The 22,082-nt window shown below is 40.1% G+C and overlaps 1 protein-coding gene across 2 annotated transcripts in view; it reads right to left on the bottom strand.

Annotated features, from left to right (window-relative positions):
* The window catches only part of atp10d (ATPase phospholipid transporting 10D), a 63,239-nt gene that overhangs the window by 35,206 nt on the left and 5,951 nt on the right, over positions 1–22,082 (bottom strand). For both annotated transcript variants that reach the window (XR_009824155.1, XM_062033892.1), the window contains exons 2-8: positions 19,265–19,640; positions 16,122–16,316; positions 7,991–8,195; positions 5,292–5,377; positions 5,093–5,199; positions 1,350–1,481; positions 1,170–1,282 (exon numbers count right to left, since the gene is read on the bottom strand). Coding sequence is in view for 1 of the 2 variants with exons in the window: in XM_062033892.1 (XP_061889876.1) it covers positions 1,170–1,282; positions 1,350–1,481; positions 5,093–5,199; positions 5,292–5,377; positions 7,991–8,195; positions 16,122–16,316; positions 19,265–19,554 (1,128 nt within the window). In the remaining variant the exon portion in view is untranslated. The remainder of the gene's footprint in view (positions 1–1,169; positions 1,283–1,349; positions 1,482–5,092; positions 5,200–5,291; positions 5,378–7,990; positions 8,196–16,121; positions 16,317–19,264; positions 19,641–22,082) is intronic.

The raw sequence follows: 22,082 nt of genomic DNA, 5'->3' as shown, positions 1-22,082 counted from the left end.
ACAATAATAGCCTGAATCCACCTTACATTTGTTTTGGTATTGTCCTATTGTGTCTTCATTTTGGGTGGAAGTTGAAAAAATTTGTTTAAAGATTGGTTTGTTTATGAAGCTTGATGTGGTTTCTGTTATTTTAGGAGAGTTCATTGACAATCATGATTTAGTCAATTTAATTATAGTACTCGGTAAAAGGTTTATTTTTAAGGCAAAAAACAGATATTCACTTAGTATTTCTTTCTTTAAAACATTTATTCAGTATTTTTTAACTTTAGAAAATTATATGGTTGAAAACGATAATGATGCCAAAAAACATAAAAAAAGATGGGAAGTCCTCAAAGGCTTATTTTGAAAATGTAATTTTGTTTATATATGATATGCAATCTGTTGTTGTATTCCCTATTTTAAGTGTACATAAAATGAAGGTATGTGTTGCTGACTTCGACTTGGATCTGATGTGGATTGTACATGGGTGCTTAATTTGAAAATGTATTTTTGTTTGTGGATTGTATGCAAGCTGTTGTGTTCCCTGGTTTTTGGTGTACATGGGTGAAGGTGTGTGTTGCTGAGCCCGATCTGGACGTAATCTGAACTGGACCTGGTTTTAAGAACCCTTTTGAACAATCTGATTTCATTGACAACCCGGTCTGGTGAAGTTAAGGTCCTTTGTTTGTTTTGTTTGAAAGTAAAGCAATTTAAAAACAATTACATAAAAAATAGTGATTAGTGAAAATGTTAGTGGACCAGCACCACACACAATCATGTGTGCTCGAATGACTGTATCCCTTGCAGACTGTATTGTTCTATACTGTAGGAACCAGAAGTTGTTTTTTTTTTAATAACAGAAAGAGACAGCCCCTTTTGTGTAAATGAGTGTGGATGAGTGTGAATGGGGGAGGGAGGGTTTTCTTGGGTTGATGCACTAATGGTAAGTGTATCTTGTGTTTTTTTTTTTTTAATGTTGTTTGAAATAAAAAAATAAAAAATAAAAATTACAATAATAAACATATGTTTCATGTACGCTAACATTTTTTTGTTACAGTAAAGACATTTTTGTTTCCCTTTTATTCAGAAAAGCATGGAAATACATTTAGACAAGCCTAGCTCAAAGTTGAATGGGAAAGGTTAATTAGTCTCAGTGTGCGTGGGTAAATGCTACGTGGACTGCCATGTACCTGCAGCACGATGACCATGGTCCAGAAGACGTGGAAGGCAGCCAGAGCAGGAGACGTGTCCTCCTCAGTCAGAAATACTGCATTTTTCAGCTTCTTCAGCCAGAGTCCATGGCCTAAGAAAACATGGACACATTTAGAGATGCCCTACAGTGTTGTTGTTGTTGTTGTGTTAGTACACACCGATGGCAGTGGTGAGACACATGATGATCAGCAGGAACACACACCAAAGGACATCAACGTTCAGGCGCCTCTCCAACTGGCTCCATTTATATCTTGGCCCGCTGTTGTTCATCATGGCTTTGGTCTCGTGTCCTGAACCACACCAAGGGTTTGGTGATCAGGAGAAGGTGCGTAAACATGACCTTTTTAAAACCGCCGGTCTGAGCGTGGTTGCATTTGTGTTGCTATGGTGACTGCTATGTGACACTTGAACTGTTACATAACCTCATTTCTGGTCTATAAGACGCTACACTTTGTGTTTCACTCATTTATTCTAAGCTTCACATGCTGTCAATAAATGTCGCATTGTCACATTGGACCGACGGAATTGCTCACATTAAATCAAACACAGTCACACAATAAGCCAGTCAGCCATTTAGCCCGGTATGCACTCACCCTCATCTTGGAGAAGACACGACAAAAAAAAGACCACTGAGCACTAGCAATTTTTCCCTCGTAATGTGTCAGAGCCAGGACTGTCAAACTTATTTTGGATTAGGGGCCACAAGAAGGAAAATCTATTCCCATGTGGGCCGGACTGGGAAAATCATGGCATGATAACTTCAAAATAAAGACAACTTTCGATTGTTTTCTTTGTTTTACTTTGGCCAGAACAAACACATTGTGAAAATGTACACATCACAAATAATCCTTCTTGGTAAAACACTAAAGGATACAATTGGTGCAGTTTCAAAAACACCATAAAGAACACAATGAACTTAGACTTGGTCTCAGTGTGTCTGCAGAGCCATTAAGTCACAGCCTATCTGGGATTGAACAAAATAATAATAGATAAAAACTCTTCTTGGTATCTAATACAGTGTTCCCTCACTTTACACAGCTTTGCTGTTACACAGATTTTTTTTTGTGTGTGTAATTTTTTACAGTGTTGCACGCTTTTTATTTTTATTTTTTTACAGAGTATAAATGTGTATTGTGTTCTGCGTCCTGATTGGCTAAGGGACTGTAGACCATTGTCAATCAATCTTCTTCATGCCATGTGTCCTGTACACTACAGAATGTATACTGTGGTGGGGGATCTAATCCTGAACAAGTTTTTAATATGGATGAGACAGACTTATTTTGGAAAGGAATGCCCTGTCGCATCTTTATAATGCAGGACCAAGACAAAAGTGCAGGATTTAAGGCCCAAAAAGATGGTGTGATTCTGGTTATGTGTGGAAATGCTGCGGGCTTTATGATAAAACCCGGGCTTATTTATAAGTCAAAAATCCTATATCTCTAAAAAACAGGTTTTGATCTTTGGTTTTATTCTCTCATACAGTAGTGTACTGTTTTTTTTAATCCACCAAGGTTTGAACTTTGAGTGTGTTTAAACAAGAGAAATGTGAGAAAATGTTCATGCCTGTCTGAGAAAAGTTTATAAAGTGTGTTGTTAGGGTTTTACAGACTTAAACATATATAAGAAAGGAAAAACCATATACTGTACAGTACTGTAAATAAAAAAACATATAATAAAAAAACAAAAACCTGTATGCAGTAGGATTAAATAAGCTCTCTCCGACTCCCTTATGGACATGTTGAACTGTGAATTGTAAACAATGTGGATTTGGATGCAACTCTGTGAGCATGTTCATAATAAACTACTACAATTACCACTGTGTGTTCATTATCAGAACGGCCACAATACTGAGAGGAGGAGATGCAGATATAATCATTTTACACACGCAATGGGATTTATCAAGACTGGAGCTGTTTGGCGGCTGGAGTGTTCGCACAAAGTGGCACAGTTACGCACAAATGGTGGCGAGAAAGAAAAGCAGACCATTGAGAGAGAGAGAGAGAGAGAATGTTCCGTCTGTGTGCATGACAACAAGTTTAGCCTGTAAAACAATTTAAATATTAGACTTATTGTCTATTCAACAATGACAGTTTATAATTTGACAGGTGCTGGATGACTTGGTTTCCATCAGACCCGATTCCATTTTTTTAACGTTTCTGTTGAAAAAAGTTATTGTCTTGCGGAATTTTGTGACATGCAAGTTGAAGTAGAAATTAATGTAATTCAACAATATTAATAAAAATGCCATTACGTTAAAGTTAAGTTAATGTACCAATGATTGTCACACACACACACGAGGTGTGGTGAAATTATTCTCTACATTTGACCCATCACCCTTGATCACCCCCTGGGAGGTGAGGGGAGCAGTGAGCAGCAGCGGTGGCTGCGCCCGTGAATCATTTTTGGTGATTTAACCCCCAATTATGAATTAAACCATATAAAAAAACTAATTGCAACACATTGTTGTTATCACAGTAAAACTAGTGTAAATATATATACCGGTGTGTATATATATACACATACATATACACATATATATGTATGTATATGTATATATATATACATACATATATACATATATATGTTTGTATATGTATATATGTGTATATATACATACATATATGCATACATATATACATATATATGTATGTATATGTATATATGTGTGTGTATGTATATATATATATATACTGTATATATATATATATATACAGTATATACAGTATATATATATATATATATATATATATATATATATATATATATATATATATATATTAATATCTATACATATATATATATATATATATATACATATTAATATCTATACATATACATACATATATATGTTTGTATATGTATATAAGTGTGTATATATATATATATACATACATACATATATAATCCGCGGGTCGGACGGATGCATGACAAAAAAAAAAGATTTTAAATAGATTCGGGCGGGTGGCGGTTGAACCAATTCAGAAAAAAAAATGCATAGTTAAATGTTGTTACCCACATAGGAAAAACGAGCAGCACTCTTTGAAACAGGCAATTATTCATCAGGCACTGCTGTCACGCCAAATTTCTTCCCCCCTACAAAACCCTTCCCCCCTCATTTACTTCCGGGGCTGCGTCCAATAAAGTCACAAAGTTGCCGGGGGTCCTTAACCCGCACGCGACTGTCCTGTTTCGCGCCTGTACAAAAAAAATCAATAATCGATTTCTTCAGCTTCCAGCAGCTGTCAAAGACGAAGTATCCTTCCAGCGAAGGGCAGACAAAGCTGAAGTGCTATCGATCGCTGTCAATGACGTAAGAGGAAACATGACCACGGAAGTAAATGGGGGGGGGAGAAGGTTTTTGTAGGGGGAAGAAATTTGGTGTGACACAGCACACCACAACACAACACAACAGGAGAAGAAGAAAAAAATAAAAAGATGGCAACGCCGGCAGCAAACGTGGTACGCGACAAACTAAAAAAGGGAATACTAAAGACCGGGTAAAAAAAATAACAATAATAGTCAACACTTTCTTAATGGAAATGACAATAATATTATAATAATGATAAATTATATCATCATGCATTAATATCTCTTAGCCTCTAATGCGTGGCCAAGAGATATTAATGCGTGGCACGCATTGAATGTCTCTGCTGCATTGGATCAGTCTCCTTTCTGCCTTGCATCGTCTATATTAGATATATAACAACGGGTGGGTGGCGGGCGGTTGTGGTTTTGATAAAATGTTAGTTCGGGTGGATGGCGGGTGGATGGCGGGTGGATGACGACTTTTGTGATGCGGTCGCGGATGAAATAATTGCCTATCCGCGCATCTCTAATATATATATATATATACAAATATATATATATATATGTATATATATTGATCGTGTAACTGTCTTACCAGCATAGACCACGATGCCCACCACAGTGTCTGTATTACGAACCGTGCAACTTCTTAGTAGTAGATTGTTATTGTGAAGGCCAACACGAGCTCCACTTGGGTGCTCCCTGAAAAAGACAAACGAACACAAACTCGTCAATTCCAAACAAATATCACCTAAATACGCCGTCATCGATACAGACGTCTTTGTTGTTCTTACATGAAACCTCGGAACCGGCCGAGGTCATTGTTGGGATTCTCACACTCAATGTGACTGTGGAAGCTCTCAGGGCTAAACTCTCTTTCCTGCAAAAATAAATAAAAACAATTAAACACACACACAAACACACAAACACACTACAGAATTTTGACTCTGATTGCAGTACCATTTCTGGCCACATTATTACGGGAAATACTAAACGTTAAAAGTATATCAAACAGACCTTTAACGAAGTAATCAATAAAAAACTTGTGCGTTCTTTGACTCCGCTCCCTTGTGCTGGAGTGTGTGCTACTTTTTTTTTAATCGTCGTTTTGTCAAATCTTGCACACTTTCATGCACCTCGACCACCTCTTGAGGAACCCTGAAGAAACTCCTATCCTGTTCGCGATTTGAAGGGTTCTTACTGCCAAAAACAACGCAAGCATAGGGCATCCTTCGTTGGAGAAAGGCTATGTGGCGCCAAGTACCCCCGTTGACAACAGACGCCGTCTTGACCATTGATTGATTGATTGATTGAGACGTTTATTAGTAGGTTGCACAGTGAAGTACATATTCCGTACAATTGACCACTAAATGGTAACACCCCAATAAGTTTTTCAACTTGTTTAAGTCGGAGTCCACTTAAACTGATTCATGATACAGATATATACTATCATATATACTATCATCATAATACAGTCATCACATAAGATAATCACATTGAATTATTTACATTATTTACAATCAGGGGTGTGGAGGGGGGTAGGATATGGACATCAAGTAGTGGACATAGAGAGAGAGAGAGAGAGAGAGAGAGAGATCAGGGGCCGTACTTATCAAGCTTCTTAGAGTGCCATTTTACACTTAAGTCCTGAGAATTTGCGAAATTTAGTCCTACTCTCAAACTTAAGAATAAAAGCTTTTTATCAACGTTCTTAAGTCTAAGAATCACTCCTACTCTCCACGATATTTAAGAGACCTTCAGAGGTGTCTTAAGTGGTTAGGAGTTGCCAGCAGGGGATGGCACTGAGGCGAGAGAGACGTGCGCCAACGTTCAGGGAGCGGAACGATGTTTTGTTTTTTTTGATGACGAGCAGCTGATCAAACGGTATCGTTTAGACAGAGCGGATATTATTTTTGTCACAGATTTAATACATTTCGATTCCTTGTTGATTTCTGCATGTGTCTGCAGTGGGCTAGTATATATAGAGCCACCCACACCAGTTTCAAATTAGTTGCCTAATTAATGAATTGGAAAGAAAATGTTATGACAGTAGCGTATGTGTGTGGCCGTGAGGTGAGTGACGTCAGTGAGTGTGTGGGCGAGAGAAGAGAGGGAGCGGTAGCGTGAGTGCCGGCGGGGACTAGTTTGTTTTGTATTATTTTGTAGTTTATTGTCAAAATATACACTCCCATTGTCCACTTAAATATTTCCAAGATATTTCTTTATTCTTAGACAACGGATTCCCTTCCGTGATTGGTCATTTCTATGGACACAGAAATGACGTCACCTAAAATTGCGTTTACGGCACATAGTAATGTCGTAATTCAGCTCCGAGTGTGACACTTAAGATTCAGTCCTACACTTCGCTGAAAGTGTGAGTAAGACGCTTGATAACTAACTTTTAAGTGCAGCTTTCAGCAAAGAATTTATTTACTCTTAAGTCAACTCTTAGCAGACTTCTTAGGAGTCATTCTAAGAAGCTTGATAAGTACGGCCCCAGAAGGCATAAGAAAAAGAAAAAGTATCTGCATTTGATTGTTTACATTTGATTGTTAGCAATCCGGGGAGGGTGTTAGTTTAGGGTTGTAGCTGCCTGGAGGTGAACTTTTATTGCAGTTTTGAAGGAGGATAGAGATGCCCTTTCTTTTACACCTGTTGGGAGTGCATTCCACATTGATGTGGCATAGAAAGAGAATGAGTTAAGACCTTTCTTAGTTGGGAATCTGGGTTTAACGTGGTTAGTGGAGCTCCCCCTGGTGTTGTGGTTATGGCGGTCATTTACGTTAAGGAAGTAGTTTGACATGTACTTCGGTATCAGGGAGGTGTAGCGGATTTTATAGACTAGGCTCAGTGCAAGTTGTTTAACTCTGTCCTCCACCTTGAGCCAGCCCACTTTAGAGAAGTGGGTAGGAGTGAGGTGGGATCTGGGGTGGAGGTCTAGAAGTAACCTGACTAGCTTGTTCTGAGATGTTTGGAGTTTAGATTTGAGGGTTTTGGAGGTGCTAGGGTACCAGGAGGTGCATGCGTAATGGAAAAAGGGTTGAACGAGAGTTCCCGCCAGAATCCTCAAGGTGCTTTTGTTGACCAGAGAGGAAATTCTGTAGAGAAATCTTGTTCGTTGGTTAACCTTTTTGATTACCTTGGTTGCCATTTTATCACAGGAAAGGTTAGCCTCTAGAATGGAACCTAGGTAGGTGACCTCATCTTTCCTGGTGATAACAATGTCACCTACTTTTATGGTGAAGTCATTGACTTTCTTAAGTTTGATGTGGGACCTAAACAGGATGGATTCAGTTTTACCCAAGTGGATGGATAGCTTGTTGTCAGCGAGCCAGGTGCAAGTTCTACAGAGCTCAGCACTGAGGATTTTCTCCACCTGTGACTTGTAAACCACGCATATCTAATGAGCCGGAGGTGACGTCATTTTTAAAAACCGAGCGATTTCAGATGATTGAATCACTCAAGTGTTTGCACAATAGGTGCACCTCCTTACCTGCAGGTGTGAGCCTGGAACCACCTGCCTCTGCTTCAGATTGGTCTCTCCGTCCAGGTTGGCAGTCTCAATGTAACAAATGCCACGAGGATCCGAGGAATACAGCAGTAAAATGTCCGCGGGGATGATGTCGTCACAGCGCAGACGTACAAAGTCTCCAACGTAAACATCTTTCCAGTATTTCTCCATGTAGGCTCTCTTCTTGCTGGTAACGGTAAATCAAACAAAACATTAGTCCAATGTTGATACGGTGTGTAGTGTGTACATGATGATTACATATTGGTGGTGTGTATATATTTGTACAGTTATCTATGCCGTGTACAAGGCCTGATTTCTCGCGGTTTTACTGCATCTTGTATTTGACTTTGTTAACAGGGTTAGGCGAACTAGGCGTTTAAAGGCCTACTGAAAGCCACTACTAGCGACCACGCAGTCTGATAGTTTATATATCAATGATGAAATCTTAACATTGCAACACATGCCAATACGGCCGGGTTAACTTATAAAGTGACATTTTAAATTTCCCGGGAAACTTCCGGCTGAAAACGTCTATGTATGATGACGTATGCGCGTGACGTCACGGAGTGAACGGAAGTATTCGGACCCCATTGTATCCAATACAAAAAGCTCTGTTTTCATCTCATAATTCCACAGTATTCTGGACATCTGTGTTGGTGAATCTTTTGCAATTTGTTTAATGAACAATGAAGACTGCAAAGAAGAAAGTTGTAGGTGGGATCGGTGTATTAGTGGCGGATTACAGCAACACAACCAGGAAGACTTTGAGATGGATAGCAGACGCGCTAGCCGCCGACCTCACCTTGACTTCCTCCGTCTCCGGGCCGCCGACCGCATCTATGATCGTGTGAAGTCCTTCGTCACTCCGTCGATCGCCGGAACGCAGGTGAGCACGGGTGTTGATGAGCAGATGAGGGCTGGCTGGCGTAGGTGGATAGCTAATGTTTTTAGCATAGCTCTGTCGAGGTCCCGTAGCTAAGTTAGCTTCAATGGCGTCGTTAGCAACAGCATTGTTAAGCTTCGCCAGGCTGGAAAGCATTAACCGTGTAGTTACATGTCCATGGTTTAATAGTATTGTTGATTTTCTGTCCATCCTTCCAGTCAGGGGTTTATTTCTTTTGTTTCTATCTGCATTTAAGCACGATGCTATCACGTTAGCTCCGTAGCTAAAGATCTTCGTCGTGGAGATAAAAGTCACTGTGAATAATAATAATAATAATAATACCTGGGATTTATATAGCGCTTTTCTAAGTACCAAAAGTCGCTTTACATGTTAAAAACCCATCATTCATTCACACCTGTCCATGTCCATTTCGCGTTCTCGACTCTCATTTTCAAGAGGATATAGTATCCCAGGTGGTTTAAAATACAAATCCGTGATCCACAATAGAAAAAGGAGAGAGTGTGGAATCCAATGAGCCAGCTTGTACCTAAGTTACGGTCAGAGCGAAAAAAGATACGTCCTGCACTGCACTCTAGTCCTTCACTCTCACGTTCCTCATCCACGAATCTTTCATCCTGGCTCAAATTAATGGGGTAATCGTCGCTTTCTCGGTCCGAATCTCTCTCGCTGCTGATGTAAACAATGGGGAAATGTGAGGAGCCTTTCAACCGGTGACGTCACGCTACTTCCGGTACAGGCAAGGCTTTTTTTATCAGCGACCAAAAGTTGCGAACTTTATCGTCGTTGTTCTCTACTAAATCCTTTCAGCAAAAATATGGCAATATCGCGAAATGATCAAGTATGACACATAGAATGGATCTGCTATCCCCGTTTAAATAAAAAAAAATTATTTCAGTAGGACTTTAAGTTCAGCCTGAACCCTTTCGGTCTGTAGAATTGTCAATTTATTGGTGTAAAATAGTTTTTGTTTATTCCTTTGCCCACTGACCGAAGAAATAACAAACTAAACTAAACTTAATTGAACAATCCAGCTGAATAATCTGTAATTGATTAGTTAGGTTAGTCTTATAGTAGGTTATGTGTTTCTGTTCTGCATTCTACTTTCAAGTCCTCCCACAGTATTTATCATCTATGCCTTAAGTATTTGCTCCGCCTTTTGTGCCTCTTTTCTACCAGCACAGTTTCTTACCCCAGACTCCTCTTCACCTCCTTGCTTTTCCTTTTGACGCCGGTGTTACTTTTGTCATAGTCGATCTACTTTCCACGGTGAACTTTCAACGCTCACATATCCTGGTAACTAATGACTTTTGTTGAGAGGTAATTAAAGGCCTACTGAAATGAAATCGTTTTATTCAAACGGGGATAGCAGATCCATTCTATGTGTCATACTTGATCATTTCGCGATATAGCCATATTTTTGCTGAAAGGATTTAGGATAAAGTTCACAACTTTTGGTCGCCGATAAAAAAGCCTTGCCTGTACCGGAAGTAGCGTGACGTCACAGGTTGAAAGGCTCCTCACATTTCCCCATTGTTTACACCAGCAGCGAGAGCGATTCGGACCGAGAAAGCGACGATTACCCCATTAATTTGAGCCATCGTGGATGAGGAACGTGAGAGTGAAGGACTAGAGTGCAGTGCAGGACGTATCTTTTTGCGCTCTGACCGTAACTGAGGTACAAGCTGGCCTATTGGATTCCACACTTTCTCCTTTTTCTATTGTGGATCACGGATTTGTATTATAAACCACCTCGGATACTATATCCTCTTGAAAATGAGAGTCGAGAACGCGAAATGGACATTCACAGTGACTTTTATCTCCACGACAATACATCGGCGAAGTACTTTAGCTACGGAGCTAACGTGATAGCATCGTGCTTAAATACAGATAGAAACAAAAGAAATAAGCCCCTGACTGGAAGGATACAGAGCAGATCAACAATACTACTATCAGGAGACACCGAACCAAACACTGGACCTGTAACTACACGGTTAAGGCTGTGCCGCCTGTCGAAGCCTAGCAATGCTGTTGCTAACGACGCCATTGAAGCTAACTTAGCTACGGGACTTCGTCAGAGCTAGGATAAAAACATTAGTCTATTTCTCAGATGATAAACTTGTATGATAACTGCAATATACTGATAGCAGCCTAACCTACCAACCCCCTCCACATCCCACCCCCCGGATTGTAAATAATTCAATGCATATACTCTTTCTTTCTTTGCTGCTTTGAACTCTCCAGGTTTACAGCTTGATGTACACACCATAAGAAGCTGAGAGCTACACTTTTATGGTGTCCTTGTTCTGATGATTAACTTGTGTGATGACTGTATTATGCTGATAGTATTTATTTGTACCATGAATTGATTCACGTGGACCCCGACTTAAACAAGTGGAAAAACTTATTGGGGTGTTACCATTTAGTGGTCAATTGTACGGAATATGTACTGTACTGTGTGAACTGTACTGTTTCATATAATGTATTCTCGTCCTTTACAATCTAGTAATACACGTTTCAATCAATCAATCCTCTCAAAGCAACACACTGTGCAAACAAGGTTAAGGTTCACTTTTTACAACTCAGCGGAATATTAAAGATTGATGATTTACAATGTCATTCACCCCTTACGGACATAGCAGCAGTTGAGTATGACTCACAGAGGTGGGACCAAGTCATTGTTTTGCAAGTCATAAGTAAGCAGTGTTTCCCACACATTCATTTATTTGTGGCGGCACGCCACGAAAGAATTACGTCCGCCACAAATAGATTTTTCTGCTTTTTTTTTTTTTTTTTTTGTCCTTTCCAGCTTCTCAGACAAATCATATAGTAGATGTAGATGCCCATATAGGCTGTTCAGATTCACTTTACAAAAGAGAAGTGTAGGATACTTCTCTTGTTGCCTTATTTGTATTTGACTTTATTAAATGTGTTTCTATTAGAAACACAACATGTGTATATAACAAAGGGTGCAAAGTCTGCAGGCAGTAGGAAACACATGGTTAAGTGTAGGGAGTAAAACTGATGGCAGTCTAAAGTTCAAGATTTTTGGAGCTCTTTGTTCAGTGGATCAGATGTTTGATGAAGCTTTGTGTCTATCTACCACCACTACTGTTTTCTGTTTATTTGTTACTGACTGTGGCAGGACACCTGTTTCACTTTATGTTGCTGGTAAATAATATGCTTGTAGTAGTAGGCTAAAGTTAAATTATTTAGTATGCACTAATTAAAGGGGCAGAGCTTTAAGAGACATTTTAGCTTTTATATTTTATAAGATATATTTTTTGTTAAGAACCACAATTAATAAATATATTTCAGTGAATAACTTATTGTTCAAATCTGTATACAAATATGTACATAAAGTGTTGTAATTATATTGTGAAGTGAAGTGAAGTGAATTACATTTATATAGCGCTTTTTCTCAAGTGACTCAAAGCGCTTTACATAGTGAAACCCAATATCTAAGTTACATTCAAACCAGTGTGGGTGGCACTGGGAGCAGGTGGGTAAAGTGTCTTGCCCAAGGACACAACGGCAGTGACTAGGATGGCGGAAGCAGGGATCGAACCCGCAACCCTCAAGTTGCTGGCACGGCCGCTCTACCAACCGAGCTATACCGCTAATATATATTGTAAAATGGATGGATGGATGGACGTTTAAAACAAAACTGTTATTATTAATTACTTACTATACATTTTTTGAGACTTTTTAGAGAAAATCATATCATTGTAGTAAATTATGCAAATTACTCGATGATGTCATGGTGACCACGCTCATAGCCACGCCCCCACCGCCACAGGTATCTTGGCAGTTTATGGGAAACACTGGTAAGTCCCAAGTATTGGCCCTCAAGTATCGAGTCAAGACAGGCAAGTCCCGAGTCAAGTCCAAAGTCAAGACTGCAAAGCCTCAAGTCAAGTCCAAAGTCCTGCATTTTGAGTTTCGAGTCCTTACAAGTCCTTTTAACCACAGACTAATATATCTACACAGATTGTGTGTGCTTTTAAAACGCTGTATTTATTTATTAAAACAAGTACATTTGAAATTGAAGGAAAAAAATAGTGTTGACATTGCACTTCATAAAAACACTATTAACCAGTCCTTTTAAACATTTAACTTTTTTCTTTACAGAGTAAACACATTTGAAAAAACAAGTGCAACTGTACTTATTTGTACACAAGTGTTAACATTGTATTTCCATGGCATATTGCACTGGAACTAGTTCCACAGCACTTTCTATCCTGTTCTTACCTTATCTCATCTCATACTGTATGTGTGTTTATGTGTGATACTGTATGTGTGTTGATGTGTGCGTACACATGAAAAACATAAATATATGAACATAACAATGAACAGAGTTGTACTTTTTTTTATGTCAGGGCCCTATGCAATATGTACACATATTTTTAAAGGCCTACTGAAATGAAATGTTTTTATTTAAACGGGGATAGCAGATCCATTCTATGTGTCATACTTGATCATTTCGCGATATTGCCATATTTTTGATGAAAGGATTTAGTAGAGAACAACAACGATAAAGTTCGCAACTTTTGGTCTCTGATAAAAAAAAGCCTTGCCCCTACCGGAAGTAGCGTGACGACACCGGAGGAAGGACTGCTCATATTTTCCTATTGTTTACACCAGCAGCGAGAGAGATTCGGACCGAGAAAGCGAAGATTACCCCATTAATTTGAGCGAGGATGAAAGATTTGTGGATGAGGAACGTTAGAGTGAAGGACTAGAATGCAGTGCAAGACATATCTTTTTTCACTCTGACCGTAACTTAGGTACAAGCTGGCTCATTGGATTCCACACTCTCTGCTTTTTCTATTGTGGATCACGGATTTGTACTTTAAACCACCTGGGATACTATATCCTCTTGAAAATGAGAGTCCAGAACGCAAAATGGACATTCACAGTGACTTTTATCTCCACAACAATACATCGACGAAGCTCTTTAGCTACTGAGCTAACGTGATAGCATCGGGCTCAAATGCAGATAGAAACTAAATAAATAAATCCCTGACTGGAAGGATAGACAGAAGATCAACAATACTATTAAACCATGGACATGTAACTACACGGTTAATAATTTCCAGCTTGGCAAAGCCTAAAAATGCTGTTGCTAACGACGCCATTGAACCAACTTAGCAGCGGGACCTCACAGAGCTATGATAAAAACATTAGCGCTGCACCTACGCCAGCCAGCTCTCATCTGCTCATCAACACCCGTGCTCACCTGCGTTCCAGCGATCGACGGAAGGACGAAGGACTTCACCACGTTCATCCGTGCGGTCGGTGGCTAGCGTCGGCTAGCGCGTCTGCTATCCGAGTCAAAGTCTTCCTGGTTGTGTTGCTGCAGCCAGCCGCTAATACACCGATCCCACCTACAACTTTCTTCTTTGCAGTCTTCATTGTTCATTAAACAAATTGCAAAAGATTCACCAACACAGATGTCCAGAATACTGTGGAATTATGAGATGAAAACAGAGCTATTTTGTATTGTATTCAATGGGGTACCGATACTTGCGTTTCACTGGTGACGTCACGCGCATACGTCATCATCCAAAAACGTTTTCAACCGGAAGTTTAGCGGGAAATTTAAAATTGCACTTTAAAAGTTAACCCGGCCGTATTGGCATGTGTTGCAATGTTAAGATTTCATCATTGATATATAAACTATCAGACTGTGTGGTCGCTAGTAGTGGCTTTCAGTAGATCTTTAACATAGTATACATTTAAACTGACCTTTATTTGACTATGTTTGTCTTTTTGTAGGTGGCTAAAATATGCGGTGCTGCTGACCGCCGTCTAACGTTACGTTACTGTGTGTGATACATTGACTAACGTAACGTTATGTATAGGTACCTCATGCAACCCTGATTTAAAAAAAAATCACTTAAAAAGTATGAATAAGGTAGCGAACGGCAGTGGACGCAACATATTGCCGTGTTTGCAATAACGTTAGCAGTGAGTTTGCAGCCTCACTGATTGAACCACACAGCAAATAAAAGTCACGTTACTTAGCCAATAAACGTTAGCTTACATTCAAAACTTACCGTTCTTTGTGCAACTTCAAATGTCGAACGAAGTTGGAAGTTGTCGTGTCTCCGTCTGTAATCTTCGAACCGCATGTTTTGCACACTGCAATTACTTTTTTGTTGACCCACTTGTAGTTTTTATACCCGAACGAAACTATCTTTGGTATCATTTATTCTCACTGGCGTGTTGTTTGACAGCTCTTCTTCGTTGGTTGTCCTGCAATTTGATTGGATGAAGGCTGTCGGATGAAAACAAGGTGGATCTAATTTGATTGAATGTTGTACCGACAGCACACACGCTGACACACACACACACGTACACAATGAAAGATACGGAGCGCTCCAGAATAACTTTTTAATCTTTGGGTTTTGGGGAAAGTAGCAAGTCTTATCAAGTCAAAAGGCTCAAGTCCAAGTGAAGTCACAAGTCATTGATGTTAAAGTCTAAGTCCAGTTGCAAGTCTCTTTACATTTTGTCAAGTCCAGTCTAAAGTCATCAAATTCATGACTCGAGTCCAAGTCATGTGACTCGAGTCCACACCTCTGATAACTAACATATTCAAGGGTCAAAATGCGTGCCAAAGACGGAAAATTTTGGTATATTTGTTAGAATAATTATGTATAAGTTATCACACAACTGTTATACTTAAAAGCCGTTGCTATAGTTATTATCTATTGTGCTCTTTTCTGCTTCGTGCAAGGGCACACAACTTGCTATCTTCCACAGCATATAAGGGGTGGCCTCGCCGCAGATGTTTTCTTTGTTCTAGCCCGCTAACAGCCAAGGACTTCAAGTACCTCAACGAAGATAAGAGGACAGCACGCAGACGAAGCAGAGACAAGGCGATCACAAGGCCCCCAGCACATTCCGTCACGTATCGTGTGTACTGGAGCTGCTTTGCATGATATGTGTGACCACTCCCTTTAGAGGCGGCCTCAGTGATGTTAACTAGGGAACTCCTGAATAAATAGAGGAGCGCGTGGGGCTGTACCTTAGAGCGTGGTGGGAGACTGTAACTGAGTGTGCAGCCCCAAACGTTTCTCCTCATGAGCAAAATTCAACTCTGTCTCTGCTTGATTCCTTGCTTCTTGTCTCGTTTAATAGATAGTTTGGTGTTTGAACCTGACAACATCTGCACTAATAGAGAAAGAGTAAAAGGGAATAACTCACCCACAGTACACTTGTGCTACTTTGCAGTTGATGTTTTTGTCAAAGAGGTAGCGCCTGTAGTCCTCCAAGGCGTCTTTAACGGCAATGACAGCAAGAACCACCAGCAAAGGAATCATTGTAATTTCCTTCTGAAACGCTTCAACCACCGGTACCCAGTTCAGCAAAGCCAGGAACAGGAAGTAGAGATTGGCTACCCTGCGAGAATGGTCAGAGCAACACAAAAATGCATAAAAACAACACAATAATAACACAGGTAATCTATCATGGATTGTATGGTTGGTACAATCTGTCATTTGAGAGGTACACAGTGGAATCTACAATTTTTATACTGTTACTGACGTCGACATGCAGTCGCTGTTAACACGACCAAAATGAAAACCGGAACTCGTTACGAGTCATTGCTTGTACATTTACCGTAATTTCCGGACTATAAGCCGCTACTTTTTCCTCTCGTTCTGGTCCCTGCGGCTTATACAAGGGTGCGGCTTATATACGGCCTGTTCTTCTCCGACACCGACGAAGAGGATTTGGGTGGTTTTAGTACGCAGGAGGAAGACGATGACACAATGATTAAAGACTGACTTTTCATATACCGGTAGGCTGGTTATTTTGATAACGTACAGGCGAGCACTTTGTATTACTTTGCACCATTGTATTATTTGTACTCTGCACGAATGCTGTTCGCCATGTCAAAGATGTGAAAGTTTGATTGAATGATTGAAAGATTTATAGTTAATAAATGGGACGCTTTGCGTTCCCAAACAGTCATCTCTGTCCCGACAATCCCCTCCGTGGTAGCAGGAACCCCTATATACTACGCTAATTACACATCAAAACCCTGCGGCTTATAGTCGGGTGCGGCTTATATATGGAGCAATCTGTATTTTCCCCTAAATTTAGCTGGTGCGGCTTATAGTCAGGTGCGGCTTATAGTCCGGAAATTACGGTACTCGTGGCTTTTGGCAGTGAGTAAGTCATTTTTGAACCTATGGCCCAGGCTAAAGAATGCACAGCACGCTAGCTATCTATAATTTCCGACCAGCAGAACAGGTTTTGAAGTTACGTTAGCGTCCTCAAAAATGGAAATGTTTAAGCAAGCTTTTATGCACGTTTTATATAAAAGTGACGTTAATAGATTTTGAAGAACTTTCAAAATCATACTTAGGACCTTTTAGGAGATTTTTGGAGAATATTAGACATTTTAAGACCTTAAATTCAAATTGCTGGATTTAAAGGGGAAATCTTTGACTTCTTCCATGCATTGATTTCTGTTTCCGACTTCGAGTGTGTGTTCTAATCATGGCAGACTTGGTAACAAACAACGAAGATGACTATTTTTGGACAAATGAGGATTCACAACCTTATCTTTTTGAAGCGGAATGAAGGGAGGATGAACTGCTGCTTCTAGAAGCCAGCACGAAGAAGAGGGTGAAACGTGAGCAGACGGAAGCCGATAGAGTGAGGTGAAAGTGCCTCGAGACTGCAAATGTGGAATTTGGAGACATGGTCTCCAAGACATAAATGGAATTACCCCAATTAAACCAGAAAAAAATGGACCAACGAGACAAGTGTCCATTGAGTGAGTCACTTTAATATTGATCATGATACACGCAGTACATCATGTGTGTTAGTACATCTACAGTACATACACTGTGTGGCTAGATGTGTACAAACAAAACATGAAATAATACTTTACAAATACTGTAATATGATTGTTCATGTTTTTCACTCAGTACAGCTTGGTGTCCTATCACAGTGTTGTGCATTATAAACTCAAAACTCCTTTCGTGTTGTTGTAGAAGCTAGCTTATCTCTTTCCGTAGTTAGCTTTTACAGCCAATACCAAAGCACACCGATGTGTTAGTACAATCGAAAAATAGTTCCTCACTGTTCACTCTTACAATAACAGCTACAGTTTGGATGTTATACAGGTTAAAGCATGTAAATTAAGTATTGTTGACAGTTTTTGAATGCATTTTTAAAGTGACTTAGAGGTAGAATTGATTGCTCCTGTTAGCTGCATTGATAGCTACCTAGAACGAGATGATTTTTATATGTTAGAATGCAGGGGAAAAAATGTCTTCCTTACTCTCATGATTGTAAATACAGTGTTTCCCACACATTCATTTATTTGTGGCGGCCCGCCACGAAAGAATTACGTCCGCCACAAATAGATTTTTTTTTTGTTTTTTTGTCCTGTCCAGCTTCTCAGGCAAATCATATAGTTGATGTAGATGCCCATATAGGCTGTTCAGATTTACTTTACAAAAGAGAAGTGTAGGATACTTCTCTTGTTGCCTTATTTGTATTTGACCACTACTGTTTTCTGTTTATTTGTTACTGACTGTGGCAGGACACCTCTGCCTCTGTTTCACTTTATGTTGCTGGTAAATAATATGGTTGTAGTAGTAGGCTAAAGTTCAATTATTTAGTATGCACTAATTAAAGGGGCAGAGCTTTAAAAGACATTTTAGCTTTTATATTTTATAAGATATATTTTTTGTAAGAACCACAACTAATAAATATATTTCAGTTAATAACTTATTGTTCAAATCTGTATATAAATATGTACATAAAGTGTTGTAATTATATTGTAAAATGGATGGATGGATGGATGGATTGATGGACGTTTAAAACAAAACTGTTATTATTAATTAGTAAGTAGACATTTTTTGAGCCTTTTTAGAGAAAATCATATCATTGTAGTAAATTATGCAAATTACTCGATGATGTCATGGTGACCACGCCCATAGCCACGCCCCCACCGCCACAGGTATCTTGGCAGTTTATGGGAAACACTGAAATGATAGGCAAAATTCCAAAAAACTGCAAATCTCCTTTAGGACTTGTTAAACAAGACTTCAAAACATGTGATAATAAGTACACGTTGCTTATCACACAAACCAAAAAGATTGCATCGAAAAATAAGTTGTCAGATATCTGTGTTGATGTGGAAATGACCTTGGTCTTTTGATCGTGATTTTCATACACCTGTACCTCCCACCTATGAGGTGTTATCAGATCAGCCCAAAGAGAACAAACAAAACAAATCTGGTCGAGGTGAGATATTAACAGATGTCAAACCAGACGGTCTATGCATTTGTTAAACACCCAGACCCTAAAGTTGTGAACTGCAGACTTACCTGTGAAACTGCTGAAACAGGTTCAAAGGGATGAAGGTCAGTATGCTGTACTTGGTAGTGCGGATGGCGTTGCCCTTGTAAACTTTGGACATGTCTTTCAGCTCTTGCTGGCGGGGGCCGTGGCGAGCAACAACGGTTCTCCTCTTCTCCCGCCATCCCTGTGAGGCGCTGTGTGGATCTACTGAGTGGGAATTGGTGTGGCGGTTAATTTGGGTCGAGTACGAGCCTAGGCCCGGTTCTTGAGCGAAGAGCTGCCGACATCGACGCTGCACACATTGGAGTCGTTCCATCTACAGCTGGGGAGCCGGGTCTATTCACTGTGGTTTTCTGTTCCTCTGTAGTCCACAGTAGTATGGACTGTCAGTAAGTCCTCATCCTGAACATGAAAACATGTATATCATTACATTTGTTTGCAAAGAAAAACCGGTATGGTAGCAGGTTCTGTGATATAAGCACAATGTGCAGGATATTCGATATTTGCAAAGTGTTGTGAGGCGGTGGGAACAACATGGACAGGATTAGTCGCCTGGACCATGGGGAGCTGAATAAAGGATTTTATCATTCCGATTCCGGTTCCTTGTTTCAATTCTAGTTCGCAATGGTTCTCGATTGCGAGTCTTTTAAGAGGCCGGGTCCAAAATGCACTATCCTCACGGGGCCAGAGGGTCCTCAAGGATACACTTTTACACAAGTTTCATTTTATTTTTTAAAACCTCATTGAAAAAAACATATATTTACATCTAAAATGCATGAAGATTGATAGAAGGTTGCTCTAATCAGGGTTTTATGCTGCCAATTCCCATCATCTAGGAGTGAACACTAATCACATGTAGTAAAAACTGATGGTGAGTGCCATCGGCAAACAAGGTCATAGTACAAAATAACTAAACAAAGGCAAAAACTATCTACTACTCATTGAAATTATTTGGTTTTTGCTCTCAAATGGCTAGTGTGTCTAGGGCCTTATTTTCTATTTTGCAAACATCAACAAAATAACAGAAAAAGAACTAACCATTCAAGTATCGATCACATACTGATACTGCCCTTGGTATCAACACTACCAATGTATAGATTGATTTGTCTGTCAGGCAGTGGTCTCTAGACATTAACGGAGCAGCCCAACAGTTGTCTAACTTATTAATATACCTGGTAATTTCCGGTTAGTTGCTGCTTATTTTCTGCTGTAAAGCGGTTCTATTGACACTTCTCAAACTTTATTAAGCTGTGTGTGACATGTTCAACCTCGTCCTAAAATCCTCTGGTGATAATGGTAGTGAAAAACTGAAGCAACGGAGGATTACTGACTTGGTGTAGCGGCTCCACACAGTGTACAGAGATAGACAGTTAGCTGCTAGCCGTCTCTGTCGCAGCTTCTTCCGGTCGAGGCCCTCAGCATCGAAAATGGGAATCAACGTTTAAAAATGTGGACAGTTCTGGGAGAATTGTAATGTAAGTAGTCCCTGTTCCCATCGATGGCCGGTGCTCAACCCTATTGATGTGTTGATGTTGATACAAGCTTTATATGTTTGCTGCTGTCTTATTTTGCTTCAACTACCAAGGTTCTGCACTCCAAAGCAAGGAAATATCAGTTCTACTTTGGCAGCTGTGAATAGAAGGTCAAACTTATTCATGCCCAGGGCGAAGGAACATTCTCATGGTAATATTGGTTTGTAAGTAAGTAATTTAAAGGGTTCACTAACTAAAAGCTTTACTAAAAAGAGAACTTTTCAAATGTTTCTTAAAAGTGTCAACACAATCAAGCTCGCGGAGTGACTGGTGCAAGTTGTTCCAGAGTCTGGTGGCTACAGCCTAAAATGCCTGGTGTCCCAGGTTTTACAATTTTTGGAATATTTAGGAGAAGCTGGCCTCAAGAACGGAGGCTGCGCCCTGAAGAGTAGGGGCACAACAAGTCAGTGATGTACTGAGGGGCCCCACCAGGCAAAGTACGGAAAGTTGGAAATAAAATCTTAAACTCAATGCGGAATTTGACTGGAAGCCAATGAAGACTGGATACAATGGCGGTGACATGGACTGTTCTGGGTGCACCGGTCTAAAGTCTGTCAGCCGCATTCTGTACAGTCTGAAGTCTCTTTAGCGTTGACTTGTTGAAAAGAGTGACAAGAGAATTGCAATTGTCAATACGAGACGAAATGAACGCGTGAATGATGATTTGGAGATCTGAGTTTCACAACAAATTCCCCTATGTCATAAAAAGTGTTCACTACAAGTGTGTAGTGAACACTTGTTCACTACATATGTAGAGGTATGTCATCCTCGACAGCACGCTCTCCTTTCAAGCCCACATAAACAACATTACCCGGTCTGCTTACTTTCATCTACGAAACATTAATCGACTTCGCCCATCCCTTACCCCGCATACTGCTGCCATACTAGTCCATAGCCTTGTCACCTCTCGCCTGGACTACTGCAACTCTCTCCTGTTTGGTCTCCCTCACAAGTCACTTCACAAACTTCAGCTTCTCCAGAACTCTGCAGCCCGGATAATCACCAGAACCCCTTCAATCCAGCACATCACCCGTGTTCTGCAGCAACTCCACTGGCTACCCATCAAACACTGTATCCACTTTAAAATAATTCTCCTCACTTCCAAAGCTATCCAGAACCTCTCTCCGTCATATCTCTCTGACCTGCTCCATGTCGCCACGCCCTCACGTTCCCTAAGATCTTCTTCATCCATCCATCTCACTGTCCCCTTATTTAAACTGTCCACCGTGGATGCCCGAGCTTTCAGCCGCTCTGCCCCTCATCTTTGGAACTCATTACCACCAGACCTTCGTAACTTAGGCTCAATATCCCT

The sequence above is a fragment of the Entelurus aequoreus genome, linkage group LG23, assembly GCF_033978785.1.
Source record: "Entelurus aequoreus isolate RoL-2023_Sb linkage group LG23, RoL_Eaeq_v1.1, whole genome shotgun sequence".
NCBI lineage: Eukaryota > Metazoa > Chordata > Actinopteri > Syngnathiformes > Syngnathidae > Entelurus > Entelurus aequoreus.
This window is presented reverse-complemented; position numbering and strand designations above follow the sequence as displayed.